This window comes from Siphateles boraxobius, unplaced genomic scaffold (genome assembly GCF_051911475.1).
Source record: "Siphateles boraxobius isolate OS27281-9 unplaced genomic scaffold, OSU_SipBor_1 66, whole genome shotgun sequence".
In the NCBI taxonomy this organism is placed as follows: Eukaryota; Metazoa; Chordata; class Actinopteri; order Cypriniformes; family Leuciscidae; genus Siphateles; species Siphateles boraxobius.
This window is the reverse complement of record NW_027509193.1, coordinates 21,924,080-21,943,779: the sequence shown is the minus strand read 5'-3', so window position 1 is coordinate 21,943,779 and position 19,700 is coordinate 21,924,080. Positions and strand designations below refer to the sequence as shown.

The following is a 19,700-nucleotide window of genomic DNA, read 5'->3' as shown; positions in this document are numbered from 1 at the left end:
GGAATTGCCAGTGTTGTTTGTTTTTTTGTCAACATTGCTGTTGTTATCGTCATTGCTGTTGTTGATCTTATATCGTTATTTTGCGCTTTTTTGTTTTTTGGTCTGTGTGTGTGTGTGTGTGTGTCAATGCAGTGGTCTCTATGGTAGCTGCTCTCACCAGCCCCTCTTGCTGCGCATATGCAGAAAACACTCTGTTTAAGAGGCACACCTCAGCGTAAACGGCGGCCGCTAACGTCGCCATGGCTTTTGAAAAACGGAAAATTGATTGTTTTCGGTCGCGCACGTAGTTGGCGTAACGAAGAGTAGGGTTGATGGTGCTCAGTTTGTCTTCTGCCTCTCCTCTGCACTTTCCTCCGCTTCGGCAACAGACCCCTGCCAGGCCACACACTGGTGCTTACGACAAAGGGCAAACAGAGTACACTACTTTACCTGGTCGCCTCATCTCACAGTAATACAAGCAAATGATAACGGAGACTCAGCTATCCACTTCTATGCAAAGACCGGCCGAGAGGTGCAGTTCACGGCCTTCAGCTTCAATCTGTAGTTCTCTCCAAGCCCACTCTTCAGCTTACCAATTCATTGTGAGAAGGCAGCTTCCTTACGGTGTAGCCTAAAGAAAGAAACCGGCCCGATTCATTTGAACTAATGACCAGGCCCTCACTGTTTACTCTCTGAATGATCTCTTACATTATGTACATGCAGTCTCAGGGCAGCCTCAGAGAACCCCAAACTGTTTTATCGTTCCGAGGGGGGCGTACTCGTGCGTTCTTGCATTATCCGATGTGGCTTTAAAGATGCTAAATAGACTCAGAGAAGGATTCGCAGGAAGTCCCTCTGGTTTTTAGATCCTAATGTTCCTATTCTCGATCGTAGACTTGACCTAGACATGAATCTATCAGAGTGGGACTCGTTACTTCTTGAAATGTGTTTTGATGTTTGGTTTTGCAAAGAGCACATGGAGGTGGAGAGGTAGAATGCAGGTTGGCACCAAGACAGACGGGTAGCACCTTGTCCTGGGTATCAAATACACGCCTGGGAGGACTGCTGAGAATTAAACAGGGAATCCAGAATGTTTAGGTGCACTGTAGATGGTTCACATTTGGGTACATCTTTTTTTAAAACCAAAAAAGGTTTTTGTCTCATTATTATTATTATTAATGTTATTGTTGAAAAAAGGAAACTTTAAATCTGTAGTACACACTTTGACTGAAGTGCTTCTCTCTGCAAGCCTTTGACGCCCTGATGTGGCGGACAGATGACTCTGGGGTTTGCTGTATTGATGGTATTATACTCTGTCCCGACCCAATACTAGGGGAACGGTACAGATTATTTGCAATTTTTTATTATTATTTTTATTATTTTTTTTTTTAAACAGGTCCAGGTCCACATGGACCTATTGTATCAGGAGGCCTGGGGCACATGCCAGTTGATACCAAGTCTTAAAAGGGGGAAATCCCTTTCTGGAAGAAGTCTTTTTTTCTTCTTTTTTTTCTTCTTCTTTTTTTTTGTTTTACTTCACACTCGAGTGACACTAGCAACAATCACTATTGCCTGATTTTGAAGATATAAATATATGTATATGTATGTATGTATATATATATATATATATATATATATATATATATATATATATATATATATAACTGCCTTTCTCTAAGCTGTACTCGAGACCACAGATTGAAAAAAACATCCAAAACTTAAAATCCAGAGGAATGCCTGGCAGACTAGCTAGCTAGCTAAAAAGTGGGCATACTGGGTCTTATCTATAGGACTAATGTACCCCAGCTCCACGAGAATGGCTCAGATGCAACTTTGTGTAGGTAAGAAGTCCGCATCGATCATACAAAATAACAGGGGCAGGGCCTGGGTGGAGATAACCTCTAAGAAAATCAAATCCTTTGGCTAGAATATGCACATGCTGGTTGATACACATGTACATTTGAAATCCTGTGTATGTGTAGAACTGGTTATATATATTGTTTTTTCATTTACTTTTACCTTTTTTCAGGCCTGAGTAACCCCGTTTCCTTCTCTCCATGAATTTAACTAGATGATAAAGGCATAAACATATCAAAATTATACAAATGACAAAAACACAAATACTTGAATCAAAAGAAGCGCCAATAATGTAATGTGAAATTTTTTGTAATAATTTTGTCATTCATACACTTCCAAGCTTTTTAATAACATCAGTTCAAACTGAACGAAAACAAAAAAAAAATGTAGTAAAAAAAACTTTAAAAAAAAGATAAAGATAAAAAAAATGCAAAACAACATTGGTTGTATGTGAGTGTTTGCACAAGATTGCGTGTACTGTATGACGGATGAATGCGTTCGTTTGCCTGTGTGAGTGAGTTCAAAACAATGTATGCTAGTGATTACAGTGGATTTGTTTGCGCCTTTGTTTCATCTTAGAGGTTTTTTTTGTCTTGCTTTTGTTGGCTAGTCAAAAATATATTCGGATGTGTATTGTTATTGTATTTGTTATTAGCTTTGTTATTAGAGTTGCACTGAGTGTCTGCTTCCCCTCATTCAGCTAATCATACAACATGATATTAAAGTACTAAGGGGACAAGGTGACAATTCATGTGTTAATGTTTACTCAAGGACTTATTGAGAAAAATAACAAGTGTGTTTTTTTTTATCTGTAATACGATTATCTACCTTATAGTGGCTTTTATTGTGGAATAATCCATGATAAAGAAATTGATTATTTTGAGTATTGCACCATTTTTGTTTTCAGATTATAAACAGAAAAAAATGCAAAATACTAAAAAAAAAAATATATATATGAAAATGAAATTGGGGGTGGGGGGTCTTTTTGAAGAAATGTGGCCATAGATCGATGTAGAGGGACTTGTAACTCCCCATGTTACACCATAATGAGCTGGATAGACATCTGGAGAAGAGTTTCTTACAAGACTCATTTCAGAGGTGCCTACCTTTCTGGTTTGCTTTTTTTTATTGTCAATGTTCATTTTTGTTCTAGTTTTCTTTGTGCAAGGCCACCAACAGTTTACAAACATTTCATGTTTTTCTGAAGTTCAATGAAAAGGAATGTTACGATGGGATTGTCATAAGAAGAGAAAAGAAAGAAAATCCTAAAGGACATATACTTCCATCAAATGAATAACAAAAAACACTTTACAGAATGAAGATTATTGTGCTACTTGCAGAACTCTGGGATTGATCAGTGTTGTCATGTTTTTGTTTTTATTTATGTTGGCAATGTTACTTTCATAGATTATCAAAGCCTGTATTTTTTTTTTTTTGGAAAGCAAAAAAAAAATATTTTTTTTTTTTTTTTTTTTTTTTTAAAGAGAAAAGACATAGTTGTTCACTATCTTGCACACACAAAAAAGTGGATCATGTCTCAGGAAGGCAAGGGTTCCAGAGTACCAACTCCACGCCATTTAATGTTTGTTTTTAGAGAAAGAGGATAACAGAAAAAAAAAACATAAGCACTGAAGGTTATGGATTTCAGAAGAAGAAAATACCTTTGTTTCTAAATCCGTAGCAGTTACATATTTACCAAATAATGAACTCTTAATGAACTTTAAAAAATTGAGTGCTTTATATATAAATCTCTATATTGAAATTGCTTTACATTTTAAACAAAATGATCAATGATTTTGATTGTTCAAAAGACGGTGAAAGAACATACAAATGCTGTATGTGTGATTCTGTATTGTATTTTCTTAACATGAGGTCCCTTCCTGTTGAAATCAGGACCATTGTGCATTACTATTTCTTTCCTCCTTGTCATTCTGTCTCCTGTGGCGGTTATTACATGATGAGAACTAAATACGAGGGGTTGGGGGCAGGGTTTCTGTATCAATTTGATCAATTTAAAGAGGGAAAAAAGCTGGTTTATACGGATCATGATCTATGCACAAGGGGGGTGGGGTTCTTAAAGCCTCTGTGACCCATCTCTCACTGGGATTAGAGGGAATCTTTTTTGTGTCCTTTTTTGTGCTCATTTTCTCTGTTGTCTCCCTCCCCCACCAACCCCATCTTACTTCCCATTTTTTATGTTTCTTACATAGAGTACATTGCCATGCTGTGTATTCCGAAACCAATGAACGTCTCATTCTGAAGCACTGTGGGGTTTTTTTGTAGCCCATGACTTTCAAGGTTGTCTGTGTTCTTTGTGTGACTGAGTGAGTGAGTGTGTTACTGGGATGAGTGTGGGTGGAGATACTGGGTTGCTTTTGCCTTTTGTTAAGGAATATGTCTGTACTGAGATTTTAAGAAGTCAATGGCTTTTGATGGGTTTTTTTTCCCCTCTCTTTTCCTCTTTTTCTCTCTCCTCATAGAATGTGATTGTTGACATGCACCGAAAAAAAATGTTTTCAAGTATGGAGCTTCTTTCAAACAATTAATAAATTGCATTTTTGTTCTTGGCTGTAATGAATTTGGTTTGGTCATTGCGTTATAGTGGACATCACGTGCCCTGCAGTGTTGTGGTGAAAGTGGGATACTTAATAACCTGTCATTGTACTCTTCCAATAGGATGAAAAATGCTTTGGTAAAGTAGTGTGGGATTACATTTATTTAGTGATTTGGACTGAATAAAAATAAAGATGCCCATGACAAATTATCAGGAAAGTATCCAACCTGTATTCACCCTTAAAATAAGAATATTTTATATTTCTTCTTTAGTCATTTAAAACAACCAGGTTAATGGAAGCAAATTTGACCCAATTTGATCATTTTATCCCAGTAAATTAGGTTATACTATTATTATTATTATATAACATTAATTTAATACTTGTAATTAAATATTTTTGTCTTTATATTGTATTTTGCAATTATGCTGGCAGTTAATTATGCATTACATTGAGATATAGACAGAATATTTGTATTTTTTATTTATTTGTCATCACAGGACAGTGAAATATATACATTTTAACTTGTCTAAAAGCAATAGGCCACTACACTTAAACTGTGTAGTTGTAAATGGATCCAAATATCACATATAAGCTGCAATTTAAAAAAAAATATTTTTTATTATTTTTTTCTGATGCTGATGCCACATGATCTGTCCTTTTGGGGGATCTATAGTTTTCCCGGCATAGTCTTTCTATTGGATTTGGTCCAGCCTGGAGCAGATCTTTCAGGCTCTGGCGGACAGATCCGATAATGGTTTGCACTGCTTCCTTGCACACATGACATGTCTTCATAAATTGGAACTGCTGTTAGATGCTCTTGCTGAGCATTTGGCTTTTTCTGAGGACAAAAAAGGGGTATTTTAACTTTAAGAATGACACACTATTGCTTATTATTTGCTAATTGAAGTGTTCAGCTGTGTGACCTTACAAGTATCAAAAAGAGAGCAATAACTGTGAGTAGGAGCAGGCTCACTCCTACAGAGATGGTATAGATGAGCAGAGAATACATCCTACAGGAGCACTGCTTACCTAAATCAAACAATGAGAGTATGAGGTCAGATGTGAGCTTACTTTTCCATCACTACAGCTAAATATATTTGGGCTAGCGGTGGGGTCTTAACTCATGTTTTGTTTTTCCCAATTTCCACGCTCTATCTTACTCTTAGTGATAGTTTTAGGTCAATATTATGTGACCCTTCTTGACCACAAAACCAGTCACAAGGGACATTTTTTTTTTTTAAATTGAGATTTATAGATCATCTGCTGATCATCTGTTGCCCCTAAATAAGCTTTCCATTGATGTATGGTTTGAAAGGATAGGACATTATTTGGCCGAGATACAGCTAATTGAAAATCTGGAATCTGAGGGTGCAAAAAAAAAAGACATTTATGTAGGCCTAGGCCCTACGTGATTTTGCTGCATCCACTCACAAAAATTAACTTATTTTACGGTAGTAGGAAATTTACAAAATATCTTAATGGAACATGATCTTTATTCTATCCTATTGATTTTTTGGCATAAAAGAAAAATCGATCATTTTGACCCATATAATGTAGGCTATTGTTGGCTATTGCCACAAATATACCCGTGCGAGTTGTGACTGGTTTTGTGGTCCAAGGTCACATAATTGACACTGGTTGTCCCAGTGTTAAACATCAGCAGAGATGCAGTGCAGAGCTGCGCCAATATATAATAGGTTTACTGTACATATATATATATATATATTTTTTTTTTTTTTTTTTTTTTTCTTTAATTAAATACAAAGAAAAATTTTCCAACCTGCCGCATTCACAAGCAGAAAAAATGCTGTGTTCACCGAATGCTGATCTGGTGGATTTCCAGAGAAATCACAGACATAAAGCCCCGTGTCTGTGCGTCTTAAATCAGAAAGAGTCACATTAATTTCTCCTGTCTGGAGAAATTTCGTCTGTCCGGAGATCTTGATACGTCCCTCAATTCCTGGATCTGCTCTCACGCCTTCATCTTCAGAGATGTTCAGCACACTCTCTGAATGCCCAAACCGTCGCCGCAGGTACAGCGACGGGTGTGATTTACTTGCTTGTGTAACACAAGACATGTCCACTGATTCACCCTCAAGTCTTTGGATGTAATTCAAATCTTGAAATGCTGAAAAGTGTTAATGAAAGGATTAAACTCATGAAATTGCATGCTTTTGCATTGTTGGTCATATGCATAATTTAGGCACGCCTTTTTTAATCAAGCTCTATACACATAAGGTAGATTGGTTCATTTGTGTACCCCTATTACAGAGTAGGCCAATCAATAACTTAATTTTGCATACTTAAAATGTATAAGTATGTTTAAAAGCATCACCTGTTGTTATGATGTTCAAAAAGTCTGATGAGACACCTGTACTATATTAGCATGAGGTTAAGAGCTCAGTGTTATTGCTAAAAAAAAAAGTTCTTAAATTTTAATATTTGAGATTGAATGCTTGATTTCTGAAAAAAAATTCAAGTAGCCTAGACTGAAATTTAACAGCATCCAATAAACCAGAGGTCTTCAATCCTGCTCCTGGAGGGCCACTGTCCTGCAGAGTTTAGTTCCAACCTGCCTTTGTATATTCAATCGACCCTGAAGAGTTTGATGAGCTGATTTGGGTGTGTTTGATTAGGGTTGGACCTAAACTCTGCAGGACAGCGGCCCTCCAGGAGCAGGATTGAAAACCTTTGAAATAAACATTACTATGGTATCCCATTCACAGTGACGTACCTAAAGTCTGCTCCAATAAAATCCAGAGAAATAAGCTGGCTCTCATAATGCACTTCTAAATGTTGTAAATATCCATGACAAGTTTCACATGCATCTCTCCTCAAAGCGTTGATTCTGCTTCTAGGACTGTCCTCTTTTCATCTCGGCAGAGCTCCACCCAAGCACAGGAAGTTCAGCAGACACACATTTTTTGTTGTAGTGTAGATACTGTGTTACTACTGAAAGTACAGCGTTATATAAATGACTTGTAGAGTAAATGTTTCAACATTTGTACCAAAATATTTTCTTCTCAGGCAGTTTATTCCGGCACTGACATTATCATTCATTTAAAGCACATTATTTTAAGTAATTTAAAGCTCAGATTTGCAGGAAACCTCTCTTTTTCTTTATTAATTATTTTCTTCTGTACTCTCATCCTTTTGATGTTTTAACTAATACACTTAATATTGTTCAGTTGTTACTTGCCCGGTTTAACAGACAAGGCTTAAGCTAGTCCAGGACTAAAATACATGTTTGAACCGTTTTAACTTAAAGCAACTTCCACTGACATATATATGTCGGTGATATTGTTTTGTTTTTGATTTTTTAAGAGACGTTTATAAAAGCTGCTTAAATGTCCAATTTGAATGAAGCCCTGTCTGTGAAACCAGGCCTATATATAAAATGTATGACCAAATATACATATAAAGAATACACAGCTCATTTGTTTGTATTTTAGTTTTTATTATTTTCAAATGGGACAAAAGGAAAAGGCAACTCACTTTGTGCTGCACTTTACTGGAAAGATAAACTCAAAACTCTGAAACAAATCTCAGTTTTTCCTGTAAAAAGGAAAATGAGTACAGATTTAGAAAATTGGGGACTAAACCTAACCAAACTTACCAGGCAAAAACTTAGTTGACAGTGAACCGGAAAGCAGTCTTTTGCTTTTAACCAAATCTCAACTCTGTAAAGGGGTCCTGGATTACATTTTCCTTAAAAATCAAGGGGAACTGATCAGTAGCAAACGGACAGATAAACGAAACAAAGAACCCACAAAAAAACAAAACTCACAGACAGTACTTTACAAAACACAAAACCATCGGATTCATATGGTTGGCTAGATGCTAAATGATTCCTTGGAGTAGTAGTTCTGTGGATTGATACCATTAGTGCCATGCCAAACATCTCCAAAACCAGTGAAAGGATTTCAATTAATATTCTGGATTTTCAACAATGCTTGTGGACAGAATCTGTGGCATCCTGAAAAATGTCAACTCATCCTTCTGTTTGTAAAAATGGGAACTATATTACACACATGTAATGTTTATATGCAAGTTGCATTTTCTAAGGACTTATTAGCTAGCATAACTGCTACACTTTCATTAATTGCATTTCCATTTCCCATTTGTTTAGTACAAACTGCGAGATGAGTCATTGTCTGTGCTAATCGACAGAATGCCAGAGATGTAGTTGAAAATAACAACATATTCTATTAACACACTACCATTCAAAAGTTTGGGGTCAGCAAGATTTTTCAATGTTTTTGAATTTGAGAGAAATCTCTTGTTCACAACAAGACTGCATGTATTTGATCAAAAATACAGTAAGAACTTTTCTATTTTAATATATTTTAAAATATAATTTATTTCTGAATTTTCAGCATCATTACTCCAGTCTTCAGTGTCACATGATCCTTCAAGTATCATTCTAATATGATGATTTGATGTTCAAGAAACATTATCCTCACGGACTTAATATTATTGACAAATAGAACGTTTAAAATAACATCATTTGAAATAGAAATGTTTTATAACTTTTGTACAAATATCTTTACTGCCACTTTTAATCAAATCAATGCATCCTTGCTAAATAAAAATACTACTTTCTTTCCCCACCCCCAAAAAAACCTTACTGACCCCAAACTTTTGAAGCATATTTGTGTACATCTAACATTTTAGCTAAAACGGAGTTAGTTATGAAAATCCCCCTGATATTAATCAAACTGGGGGCCATCACCAAACTTGTTCTAAGTTTGGGGACGTTTGCATCCAACAGCCAAATGACTGTGAGGCCCCCCGAATACAGAGAGTAAAGAGAGAAAATGTGAGACTTGCCTCAGCCTGTGCAGGGCAACACTGAGACTCTGCCTCAGCCAGTCCCATGGCATTGCTACAAGGAGAAGAGAAATCCTCAGTTTAGGACAACAACCACAAGGAACTACAGTCACAGCCTTGCCTTTATCTTCCTGAAAATCACAGTCAAATAATGAGCTTTAGTCGGTTCATTTGGGTTATTTCAGTCTTTCACAAGACGGTGATCTTCAGGAAGACTGCCATCTGAATGGTTGTTTATCTCTTTGAGAGCCATATGCTCTTGCATAAGGAGTTGAACATTTAAAGGGGTCTTAAACATTTAGGTCCACTGTTTTTCCCACATCAAAAATAGCCAAAAAAATGTCACTTTGTCTCTGAACATTACAATTTAGTTGACTTTCTGTTGTAGCATCTTTTAAGCACCCTCAACTGTTAAGATCAGGGACCTTTTTAGTTTTATAGTGCTGGTTGTATGTTGTTCAGGAATAATTAAATATATGTCCTATCCATACTGTTTTTTCAAAGCTTCCGAACACCATATAGGCATCACTGATGTGTAAATGTCAGACATTGTGAGATGTTTTGGGTTACATCAAGTTTACATGGTACAAAACAACTGACTTTCAAAAGATCAGAGAAATGTAATTCCTTATGATTTGACCCCTTTAAACTCGAACTTCAATATGAAAGAACATCAAACGTGGATGCAAACGCTTCGGCTTTCCTCGCACTCATAAATGCATTCCAGCATACGCTAAACACACTGCTTTCATACAAATAACAGCCATCATGTGGATCATTTGAAGTACAAACCTTACGGAGTTGTCCTTTACTCGCTCATGAAAAAACAGCCGTTAGATTTCAATAGTTTATTACAATTCATAGTGGAACAGTACAGATATCATTCACAGGAGTCCTTTTGTTATTGGCCCTACAGAGAGAACACTGTAAATGTAGACAAGCAGACACAGAAAAATAAACTCAACAGTGACAGCTATCTGAAGCCCTCACCAAGCAACGCTGGGGACAGGACGTCCAACAGCACCTTTTGGTGCTGCGAAGGCTTCACACTTTTAGTACAGTAGTATATTTACAGTGACTTGCCTTGATAAAGGTGCTGTACGAAACTCCAGCCGCTTCAAATTATTACGAACCATATTTACTACACTTCACTTCTAAAAACCTAAACAAAACATGAGAAAAAAAGCCAAACTGTATGATCTGCAACAAAGGGAAGGTCCAAATAAAAGACTTGGTAAAATCAAATGTCCCATGCGTTACACAGTTTGATTACTCCATCCCCTCATTGCAAGAAGGGTTACGGTTACTGATCTGGATTGTAAAGAACGCCACTAGATGGTAAAATGGTTGAATCACCAAACCTAATGAAGACGCCTCAATATCGGCCTCCAGGAGACATTACTGGAGGTCTCATGCCAATGGCAGGCCGAGGGGGAGCGGCCTGGTAAGGAGGAACCATGGGTGGGGCTTGCCCATACGGTGGCATCCCTCCTGGGACATACCCAGGCACTGCTTGAGGTGGAGCACCATATGGCCCTACATGAGAAGAAACTGATTAGTTGCATTTATAACACAAATTTGCTTTTATCTTACACTGCGATTCCCACACTCATACACAATATTGTTCTAAAGTCTGGGGTTGGCAAGACTTTATGTTTTTGAAAGAGTCTCATGTTAATCAAGGCTGCATGTATTTGTTCAAAAAAAGTAAAAACAGTAATACTGTGAAATACTATTACAATTTAAAATAACTTTTTTTGATTTAATTATATTTTAAAATGGAGTAATGGCTGTTGAAGCTTTGACATCAGAGAAACAAATTGCAGTCTTCAATGGATTTCCAGTTATGTTTACTTTCAATGTACTGTGGTCAATGAGCATTAAGATTAAAAAAATTGGTAATTTTTATTGACAGGAGAAGGTATATTCTGATGTTTACTGTGTGCAGAATTTTCCACATTTATCATAACATGAAGTTTAAATCCAACCCAAGCCGATCTGAGAAAGCAGCGGGTGTTAAAAATACGCCATCAATTCACCACAGAGTGTCAGTGAAGTGTATGAAAACAGATGCATAACATCAGTACGAACCACAAACATTTATTTATTTGTATTAAATGTTAATCATTCCGTGTCATTTTTCAATGTCAATCTTTTCACTATTTACATGTTTATGCCCAAAATGCTATAATATTCAAAGTAGTTGACAGTCATTCTCCTCTACGCTGTGTATGTTATTGATTAAATAGCCTATGTAACATTGTTACAGGCACCTCGCGAGCATTCATTCATTCAACTATTTTAAAAGAGTGGAATAAACACCCGAGCACACAAGCAATCTTTTTAATAGTTAATTTTTAAAATGTAAACCAAACAGGTATGAGATTTCGGAAAGAGAAAAAAAACTTTTAATGAGAAGATTAGCATATATGCATATATCATTTTCATAGGACTGCTGCAGCTTAGTGGATAAATATATTTAGCCTATTTATTATTCAGAATGCATTTAATAATCTGCATTCTCTTTGAATGTAGGTGCACTGAATGCTCTAACCGGAAACTCCCGATATGTACTAACTAGAATGCGGAAGTAGTTGTGCAAGTAGTCCATAACTACTTTTACATGGACACTTTTTGTTTCAATAGGAATGAATTCACTCCAATTGATGAATCTGAACGTAGTGTTTTCATGAACGCTAAATAAAGTGATTGGGTTGATGTGTGTGTCAATATGTCGCAAGCTTCAAAACGGAATGGATTTTTATGACATAAGCACAGTCGCACGAATAGTTTCTGGCTGTTTGCACATTCTACTCTCCTACATTGCTTCTTTTTCATTTTGGGTCCTAATTAGGAGACGACTAGCACATGAACCGTTGTGCCTCCCTGCTTATATTAAGAGCCGTAAAAACAGTCCTTCCCGCACCCAAAACAAGGTGTCTTTGGACGACTGTCCGAAACAAGGAATGGGGGCACGTTGTCCTGCTCCAATTCACAGACGTGGAGTAAAAGGAGAATTTTAGAATGACTGACAGGACACTCATTTATATGACAGGAAGAACAGGTCGTTCCGCACCTTATATATCATTACACCATTTCTACGTCATTGCACATACGCAGTACTTTCCAGTTTCTTTTATCAATCCGATCAGGTGTTTACATGTCCTCTCAATCGGATTACAAAAGCTTTAAACCACCCCTTACAATCCAAATGAAATTTTAAAATGATTTGGCCAATTCATACGAATTGACGTGGTTACATGTGACTTATTCCGACTGTGCTAGTAGTCCGACTAATATCCTGATTTGAAGCTCAGGCAACATTTATTATCATTAAAAATTGAACGCAGTTCATATTTTAGTGGAAACTATGATGCATTTTTTCAGGACTCTTTAATAAAGAAAGTTCAAAATAACAGCATTTATTTGAAATAGAAATATTTTGTACCATTATAAATGACTTGACTGTCACTTTTGATTACTGCATTCTTTCTGAATAACAACTATTAAAGAGTAGTGTAACAAGACATTTTTGCTCTTACTTTGATATTCAGTGGGCATCCAAAAGTCTGAGAGCACTTATATGCACCCTACCTTGCATGGGATGCCTAATACCCGGCTGCTGCGCAGGAATGCCCTGCTGAGAGGGCAACACGCCTCCCATTGCTGCGACTGGTGGGGAAGATATGTGGGCCTGTCCCGCACTAGGGATTTTACACTGGTAGCGAGGCAGCTGTGCTCGCAACTCCTCCTGTCAAACACAAAGCAAAACGTGCAGGGCGGTAAGACATAAATATGGACTTTGTTTCCTTTCTTCTGTGGAACACAAAAGAAGATATTGTGAAAAATTTAAGTCACTGGGGTCCAGTGTTGTTTTGGCCCTTTTTGACTTTCACTGTCTGAACAAAAACGTTCTTCAAATGTATGTTCCGCAGAGGAAAGAAATTCACAGGTTTGGAACGAGACAGTCTGGGATAATGAACCAGGTGTTTTATCAAATGCAAGCATGCACTATTGATAGCTGATCAGTTATTTCTGCAAAGCTTAAAAGACAAAGCATAGAAAAAGGTTCACTTACCAGTGATATGTCTTCATCAGGGTGGATCAACTTACTGGTTGCACTGGTAGTGGTGAGGGTGGCAGGCTTACTTGTGACTGGGGTGCCCGGTTTGGCCACAGTGCTGCTCGTGTTGACAGCAGCAGTGGTGGAGGACTGGGTGTAGGCTGGGAATGTGGGTTTAGGCGCAGCAGAAGGAGGTGCAGAAGCGCTCACTGCTACACCAGAACCAGCCTGCTGGACCTGAAGTGACACAAAAGTGCAGATTAGATACATTCAGGGATTTAACTCAATGCTGCACTTAGGTACTACAGTTAACAGAAGCAAAACGGATTCTTAAAAGCATGAATACAGTGGCCCCACAAAGCATTTAAGTCACACTTGATATACAATGCAGGATATAACAGAATACCAAATCAAGTGTTATTTACTTTATCTAGAAATAGAGAGCAAGCACACTTCAAGCAAAATACCGCCATCTAACGCTCACTTAAAGTCAATATTTAGAAACACTAATAACAGTTAAATGTAAAAACGAAATTCATACTGTACATTATAATGGTGTTAGATCTAAACTGATTTTAGTTTAAGATTATTATTTAGACAAAATAGTATAGTGTTAATATCATCCATAACATTATCCACCATATTTCAGCAACAACCCGGTGTTCAGCAACAACCCGTGCAGGTTTGCGCTTTGCAACATTAAGAAAATCAGACCCTTCCTGTCAAAGTATGTGGCGCAACTTATTGTCCAAGCTCTTGTCATTTCAAGACTGGACTACTGCAACGCTCTACTGGCAGGCCTTCCAGCCAGTGGAACTAACCTCTGAAGATGATCCTGAACACGGTAGCCAAAACCCATGTCAACCCCTCCTGATCTCACTGAACAGAATTAAATTTAAAGTTTTGATGCTGGCATTATGGACTGACTACCTCAATTCACTCCTGCAAGTGTACTGTCCCTCCTGCCAGCTAAGGTCACTGAATGAGCGACTGGTTTTGAATGATAAAAACACAAAATGTTAAACAAAATAAAGTATTTGGTTGTATGGTTGTACAACTTTCTGGTTGTAAAACGTGGATCAAGGTCAAGTGCCCCAATGAGTCCAAATACTTTTTGGGGCCACTGAATATATACAGAGTTAAAATTTGACTATGAAGGTATATTTTAAAGAAAGAGAAACACTGAGTTAAAATAGAAAGTCAAGCAGTCTATCACTTATCAGCCTCAATTAAAAATCTCTTTTGATTCTTATGAAGCACTACAGATGTCCTCAAGGGCAAAGGCAATTATTCTAAGAGGCAGTCTGAGGTCTGTCTGCTGTCACATGCCATCAATAGTTTTAAGAAGCAGCTCTTTCACCGAGTCAGCAAGCTACTGCATACTTGGGACAGCGGTTTAGAGGATGCTGACAAAGTGTCCAGACTGGAGGAGGCTGAGCTTGTGCTTGGAGCTCGAGTGCCCATCTGCAGCATGGAGAGAGAGCACACAGTAAAGACCCTGTTTAATTCTGGACATGACTGCTGCTCACAAAAACTATCATGAACACACTTAACACTGAACCTCTGGTCATTTAAAACTGCGCTCTAAAACGACCAGCACTGAGGGTTTTTTATTTATTATTATTAGCCTGTGATATAGGTTTATCCGTATCACATTTTGGTCTCTTGAGAATTTCCACAACAGCAAAAAAAGGATATTAAAAAAGGATACCTTTTACTTTAAAAAAAAGCAATATATTTCATATAGGCACCAGAATTATTTTATGATTTGTTTTTAATAAAACAACTAATAATTATCATTACTTTTTTAATTTAATAACAATTAAATAGCCTTAAAACTTTGCATGTAACTATGAATTCATACACTTTTATTGGAAAACACTTTCACTTTTATTGTCCACTTTCAACTACTTCTGTCCTGATTTCTTTAAGGGGAGGGTCAATGGGCGGGTAAATGTATTGACTTTATCAGATCTTGTGTGGCTGTTCGCACACATTCAACCTCATGAGCATCTACACTACCAAAACAATTCGGTCAAATGAGTTTGACTACCTCTGGAAGTGGTCGAAAGTGGACAAGCTCAAAACGTTTGAGACCCCATTTACACCTGTAACTAGCGTCCTACACTCGTGATCCTATCGACCAAAACGCGTCTTAATAAAAGGTGTAAACAGGGCCTTAGATACAGAGAACCCTGGTTCAGAAGCCTGAAAACCTGAAAACATCACTGTCAGTAGCATGAAGTGATGCAAAAGTGTTAATAATCCTGGTCTCTCCTTCTAACCAAAAACTGACTGTACAGTATTTTCCTTGGTATGAGTCTAATCAGTCCCTGAAAGTGACATAAGAAAAATAAAGACATTTAATTCATTTTACTTAAGATGCCTTTCGGTTTTGCAACTAGCAAGGAAGGGCAGCATACCTGTCCTGCACTGGGAAACAGTGGCTTGGAGACACTTGGCTGTGGCGTGGACACTGTGGTGGCAGGCATAGCTGGCCGGGTGGTAGTAGGAGGAGCCTGAGCCATGTGGGGTATGCCAGGGTGATGGCCCATGGGAGGAGGAATTCCTGTAATAACGCAATAATCAAATCATTTTACCACAATAATAAAATTATGAACAACTGAAAAAAACATTTCTCTTATATACATACTGAGCCATAAAATTGAAAGGTTCCTGTACCTGGTGGCATGCCTGGCATCATTGGGGGCATTCCATGTGTAGGTGGCATCATGCCACTCATTGGCATCATGCTATTGATTACACGTAACAGGAAGAAAAGGTTATTGAAAGATTCAAGAAACATGTTTACAACATGAATGAGCAATATTCAGACTATTAACGCTCACCCTGGAGGCATCCCTGGCATGACAGGGGGCATTCCTGGCATCATTGGGGGAACACCAGGCATCATTGGGGGCATTCCTTTGAGAGAAGTAATTTAGGAGACACATAATAAATATACTATGCATAAAAGCTCGAACTGGTTGTTTTGTATTATTACAAAGCACACCTGAGTAGCTTCCGTGTGGCATCCCGGGAGCTGGGACAGGGGCCATTCCTGGCTGTGTCATGGGGGCGTAGGCTGCCTGAGGCTGTACGGTTGATGCTGGCTGTTGGAAGGAGGGTCCAGGCTCTTCGTCCTCATCATCTTCATCAGAGTCATCTTGGTTCTGTCTTTTCTTCTGATTTTCTGTTTACACAAAGCAGGGGAATATTGTTATTATGGGTTTACGTGGGCGACAAAAAGACCATAAGTAATATGAAGTTTGTGTGCTACCCTGTGTTTTTTGTTCAAGTACACGTCTCCTCTCCTCCATGTCTTTCTCTGGAATACCCTCCATTCCATAGATCTCCAGTTCTATGTCAGTCCTTCCAGGTATTGCATTAGGGACACCATCAATAGTTTCTTTATGAACCTTCAATAAACAAACAAATAGTTTAAGACATACAGTAAAGATATTACATATATACATAAAATACAAAATCCCAATGACATATGTACCTGCATACAGTGGATGGCCAGACCAGGACCTGTGTATAACTTCTTGTGACATATGTGACACTTAAAGTGCTTGGCCTTCTGGTGTTGAATGAGAATCTTCTCATCATCAAAATCTCTGTTACAGTACCTGGGTTTGCGGTTAAAGTCATATAAACAAGAAAAAAAAATCATAACAGAAAACTAGAAAAAGTCATTAAGGCAACATTATTAGCATTAGGATGCTAAACTCTTTTGGCCCACTTCTTTCATAAACACCAGTGGTTCTCAACCTTTTCGTCTCAGAAGTCTTCAATCCTGCTCCTGGAGGGCCGCTGTCCTGCAGAGTTATTTCCAACCCTAATCAAACACACCTTAATCAGCTCATCAAGCTCTTCAGGATCGATTGAATATACAAAGGCAGGTGTGCTGAAGCAGGTTGGAATTAAACTCTGCAGGAGAGTGGCCCTACAGGAGCAGGATTGAAGACATCTAGTCCACAAGTTCCCCTATGCTTCCACATATATTCTACACATGATTGTTAATAAAAAACTGCCAAACAATTAAAAATAAAGGACTTTCTTATTTAACAGCTTGTTTTATCTTATTTTAAATAATCTTGAGGCCACTTAGTGGGCCCTGGTCCCTTGGTTGAAAACCACTGCCATAGTATGATGATAGCAAGATGGTGTGAAGTTTACGCACTAAAATGGCTATGAAAGAAGATACATTTGTTTATTATATATTACATTATCTCTCAACATAACTTTTTCAGTGAATGATCAAGGGGGGAATTGAGGAATTTAGCAGTCAAATATTGTTGTATTATAACTACGAAACTGTTTATTTCCTTGTTGACTGTTCTCCACGTTAACATAATGGTATGTTTTTTTAGCGGAAAAGTTGCACTAATCTACAAGTAACAAGTAAACAGATATATAAACAAAAAATCATTTCAATCTATATCGTTAGATATGTCATGATGTATCAAGTCAGTGTATTAATTGGTAGGTCAAACGTTACGCTTCACACCGAGGTCCTGGTCACCATGACCAGGTTTATTTTGTGAAGACCGACTGACTGTTTATTAAATTAACGCGTTTACCCCATCGTCACCAGCTGAAGGATAAGGACAAAGACTGGAGTCTGGACTGTGACTTAAAATCTACTCAGCGATCAGACGGGCGTTCAAATAGAACTCAAATTCGAAAGCACCTTGATGTCTTGGGAGTAAAGCACATAGCTCAGTATGTTTTTGGAGACTCAGCCTTGATATCAGAGAAACATGCGAACAATGCATTAGCTATCCGTAAACAGGAAGTGAGACAATCCCTACTAATAAAAAGAGCGAAATTTTTAAAACAACAGTACGATAGCTTTTAAAGAAGGATACCAACACCAGGGCTTCATCTGCTTCTTCTTTTTTCTCCCCATGATTTATTTAGCAGACTTTTCCGCAATCAGCACACTGACACCTAACAAACTATTAGCAGAAACAAAATGGAGTAAACAGGACATGACGACGGCATTTTCCATGCACTGGCAACTCGTCAGAAGTAATGCCGCCACTAACTGGACAGGAGGTGCACAGCTTTGGAAACTGGTTGGTGCTCAAATGATTTAAAAAATAATTAGGCTAACTGGATTCAGTTAACATTTATGTATGTATGTATTTATAACTGAACATTATTTTTTTTTTCACTTTCCATACTCACCACTTCTCTTCTCAATTCATTGCTTGGAGTCTAAATTCTACAGGAATAGCAGGGCAGGGGTAACATTTTTAATAAATAGTTTGCCCAATTAATTATTTACTGACCTGTCAGTAAGTGTTAAAGAGTTGACCTCACCGGTGTTTAATGGTAGGGAGACCGGGGATGGTTGTAGCCTAACACTTTTAGTTTGAGCATCAGTAACTCAGTGTTTGTGCTAGATCTCTCAAACTTTGATAAATGTTGCCCCACATTTGTATTCTACAAACACAACTCAATTGTGCTACACAATTGACATGTACTACACAATCACAGATTATGTGAGTTAGTGTCAAATACAAAGAGTTTTGTTGTTACAACCTACCCCACTACTAGGATAAGTTGTTACATGGGGATAGATGTTACAATGAGAGGTAGTTTGCTGAAATAAGATCTTCACACTATCTAATTTATTCAATAACTTTATTGAAGAACACAAACTAATCGCTTTTGAATAAAGTCAACCATTTGAGTGAAAAAAAATATATATAGGCCTATTGTATTTCTTTTTAGACTTTGTGTTAGACTGTGCATTTGTGTACTGTATTCCTGTCACATTCAGTCACACTAGCAACTGTATGTTGCCATGCTCCTATTTGTATGTGAATTTTGCAACATCACATAAAAACTGTATGGAAATGCCAAGATGCGCATACATTCTAAAGATGTGCACAAAAATGTGCTCTAATGATGCGGTTAATGTTTTTTTACCTGATAAGAAGACGTGCATAAAACAAAACACAATTACAATAATCCATTGGTGCACAACAACAAACTCAAATGACTTTGCCTTAAGAGAGGATTTAATTGATAACTGGACTCTCTGGAATCAGTATAAGGGGTCGGTTACATTTTTAATGAACTGTTTCAACTTTCCCCACCCCAAACATAGCTACTGTTTTAGCATGTGGGTTTGAAGTTAGAATGAATGGAAAGCATCAAATTAAACGAGAAACAGCTATTTTAGGTAGCCTAAAAACAATTGTAGGATATCTTATAATACAATTGCTAGGCAAAACATAATTTTGATTTTCCTTCCTGAAAATCAGTTGTTGTTGTTGTTGTTTTTTGTCATAATCTACTGTTACTCACAGTCACATGCCACTTCTCCTGTGAGCTCAAAAAGGTGATTGTGATATTGATGACATTTCTATAGCTGTTTTCTGACAGTGTTACAATTGACC

The 19,700-nt window shown here is 37.5% G+C and overlaps 2 protein-coding genes across 12 annotated transcripts; both read right to left on the bottom strand.

Moving 5' to 3' along the window:
• Nucleotides 1-4,997: 4,997 nt before the first annotated feature.
• On the bottom strand, nt 4,998-7,340 carry LOC143721963 (uncharacterized). Its single transcript, XM_077212946.1, has 4 exons — nt 7,126-7,340; nt 6,172-6,519; nt 5,320-5,420; nt 4,998-5,229 (listed from the first exon to the last, which is right to left on the bottom strand). Exons 1-4 carry the CDS (start codon nt 7,169-7,171, stop codon nt 5,059-5,061), a joined length of 666 nt encoding a protein of 221 aa, XP_077069061.1. The 5' UTR covers nt 7,172-7,340; the 3' UTR covers nt 4,998-5,058.
• Nucleotides 7,341-7,827: 487 nt separating this feature from the next.
• Nucleotides 7,828-18,286, bottom strand: znf207a (zinc finger protein 207, a). Of its 11 annotated transcripts, none has more exons than XR_013196801.1 (14): nt 18,159-18,286; nt 16,790-16,916; nt 16,565-16,703; nt 16,298-16,477; nt 16,134-16,209; nt 15,967-16,037; nt 15,708-15,853; nt 14,668-14,748; nt 13,300-13,521; nt 12,816-12,972; nt 10,583-10,757; nt 10,305-10,383; nt 9,222-9,276; nt 7,828-7,946 (listed from the first exon to the last, which is right to left on the bottom strand). XR_013196801.1 is itself a non-coding variant. In XM_077212941.1 (11 exons), exons 1-11 carry the CDS (start codon nt 18,197-18,199, stop codon nt 10,597-10,599), a joined length of 1,401 nt encoding a protein of 466 aa, XP_077069056.1. In that variant the 5' UTR covers nt 18,200-18,286; the 3' UTR covers nt 10,055-10,596. The 11 variants fall into 11 exon arrangements, 4 of the variants coding, with proteins under 4 accessions (XP_077069056.1, XP_077069057.1, XP_077069059.1 ...); XR_013196802.1 differs by having other exon boundaries at nt 13,300-13,515; XR_013196804.1 differs by lacking the exon at nt 14,668-14,748 and having other exon boundaries at nt 18,159-18,285.
• Nucleotides 18,287-19,700: the final 1,414 nt, after the last annotated feature.

What these genes read in the sequence shown, in the direction of transcription:
- LOC143721963 (XM_077212946.1), bottom strand. Translation starts at nt 7,171, where the DNA reads ATGAGAGCCAGCTTATTTCTCTGGATTTTATTGGAGCAGACTTTAG. An exon ending in TTTATTGGAGCAGACTTTAG is followed by an intron (nt 6,520 to 7,125) that starts GTACGTCACTGT and finishes AACACTTTTCAG; the next exon opens with CATTTCAAGATTTGAATTAC. An exon ending in TTGCTCTCTTTTTGATACTT is followed by an intron (nt 5,230 to 5,319) that starts GTAAGGTCACAC and finishes TTTTGTCCTCAG; the next exon opens with AAAAAGCCAAATGCTCAGCA.
- znf207a (XM_077212941.1), bottom strand. Translation starts at nt 18,199, where the DNA reads ATGGGGAGAAAAAAGAAGAAGCAGATGAAGCCCTGGTGTTG. An exon ending in CAGATGAAGCCCTGGTGTTG is followed by an intron (nt 16,917 to 18,158) that starts GTATCCTTCTTT and finishes CCGCAAACCCAG; the next exon opens with GTACTGTAACAGAGATTTTG. An exon ending in CCTCTAAACCGCTGTCCCAA is followed by an intron (nt 13,522 to 14,667) that starts GTATGCAGTAGC and finishes GTGTCACTTCAG; the next exon opens with GTCCAGCAGGCTGGTTCTGG.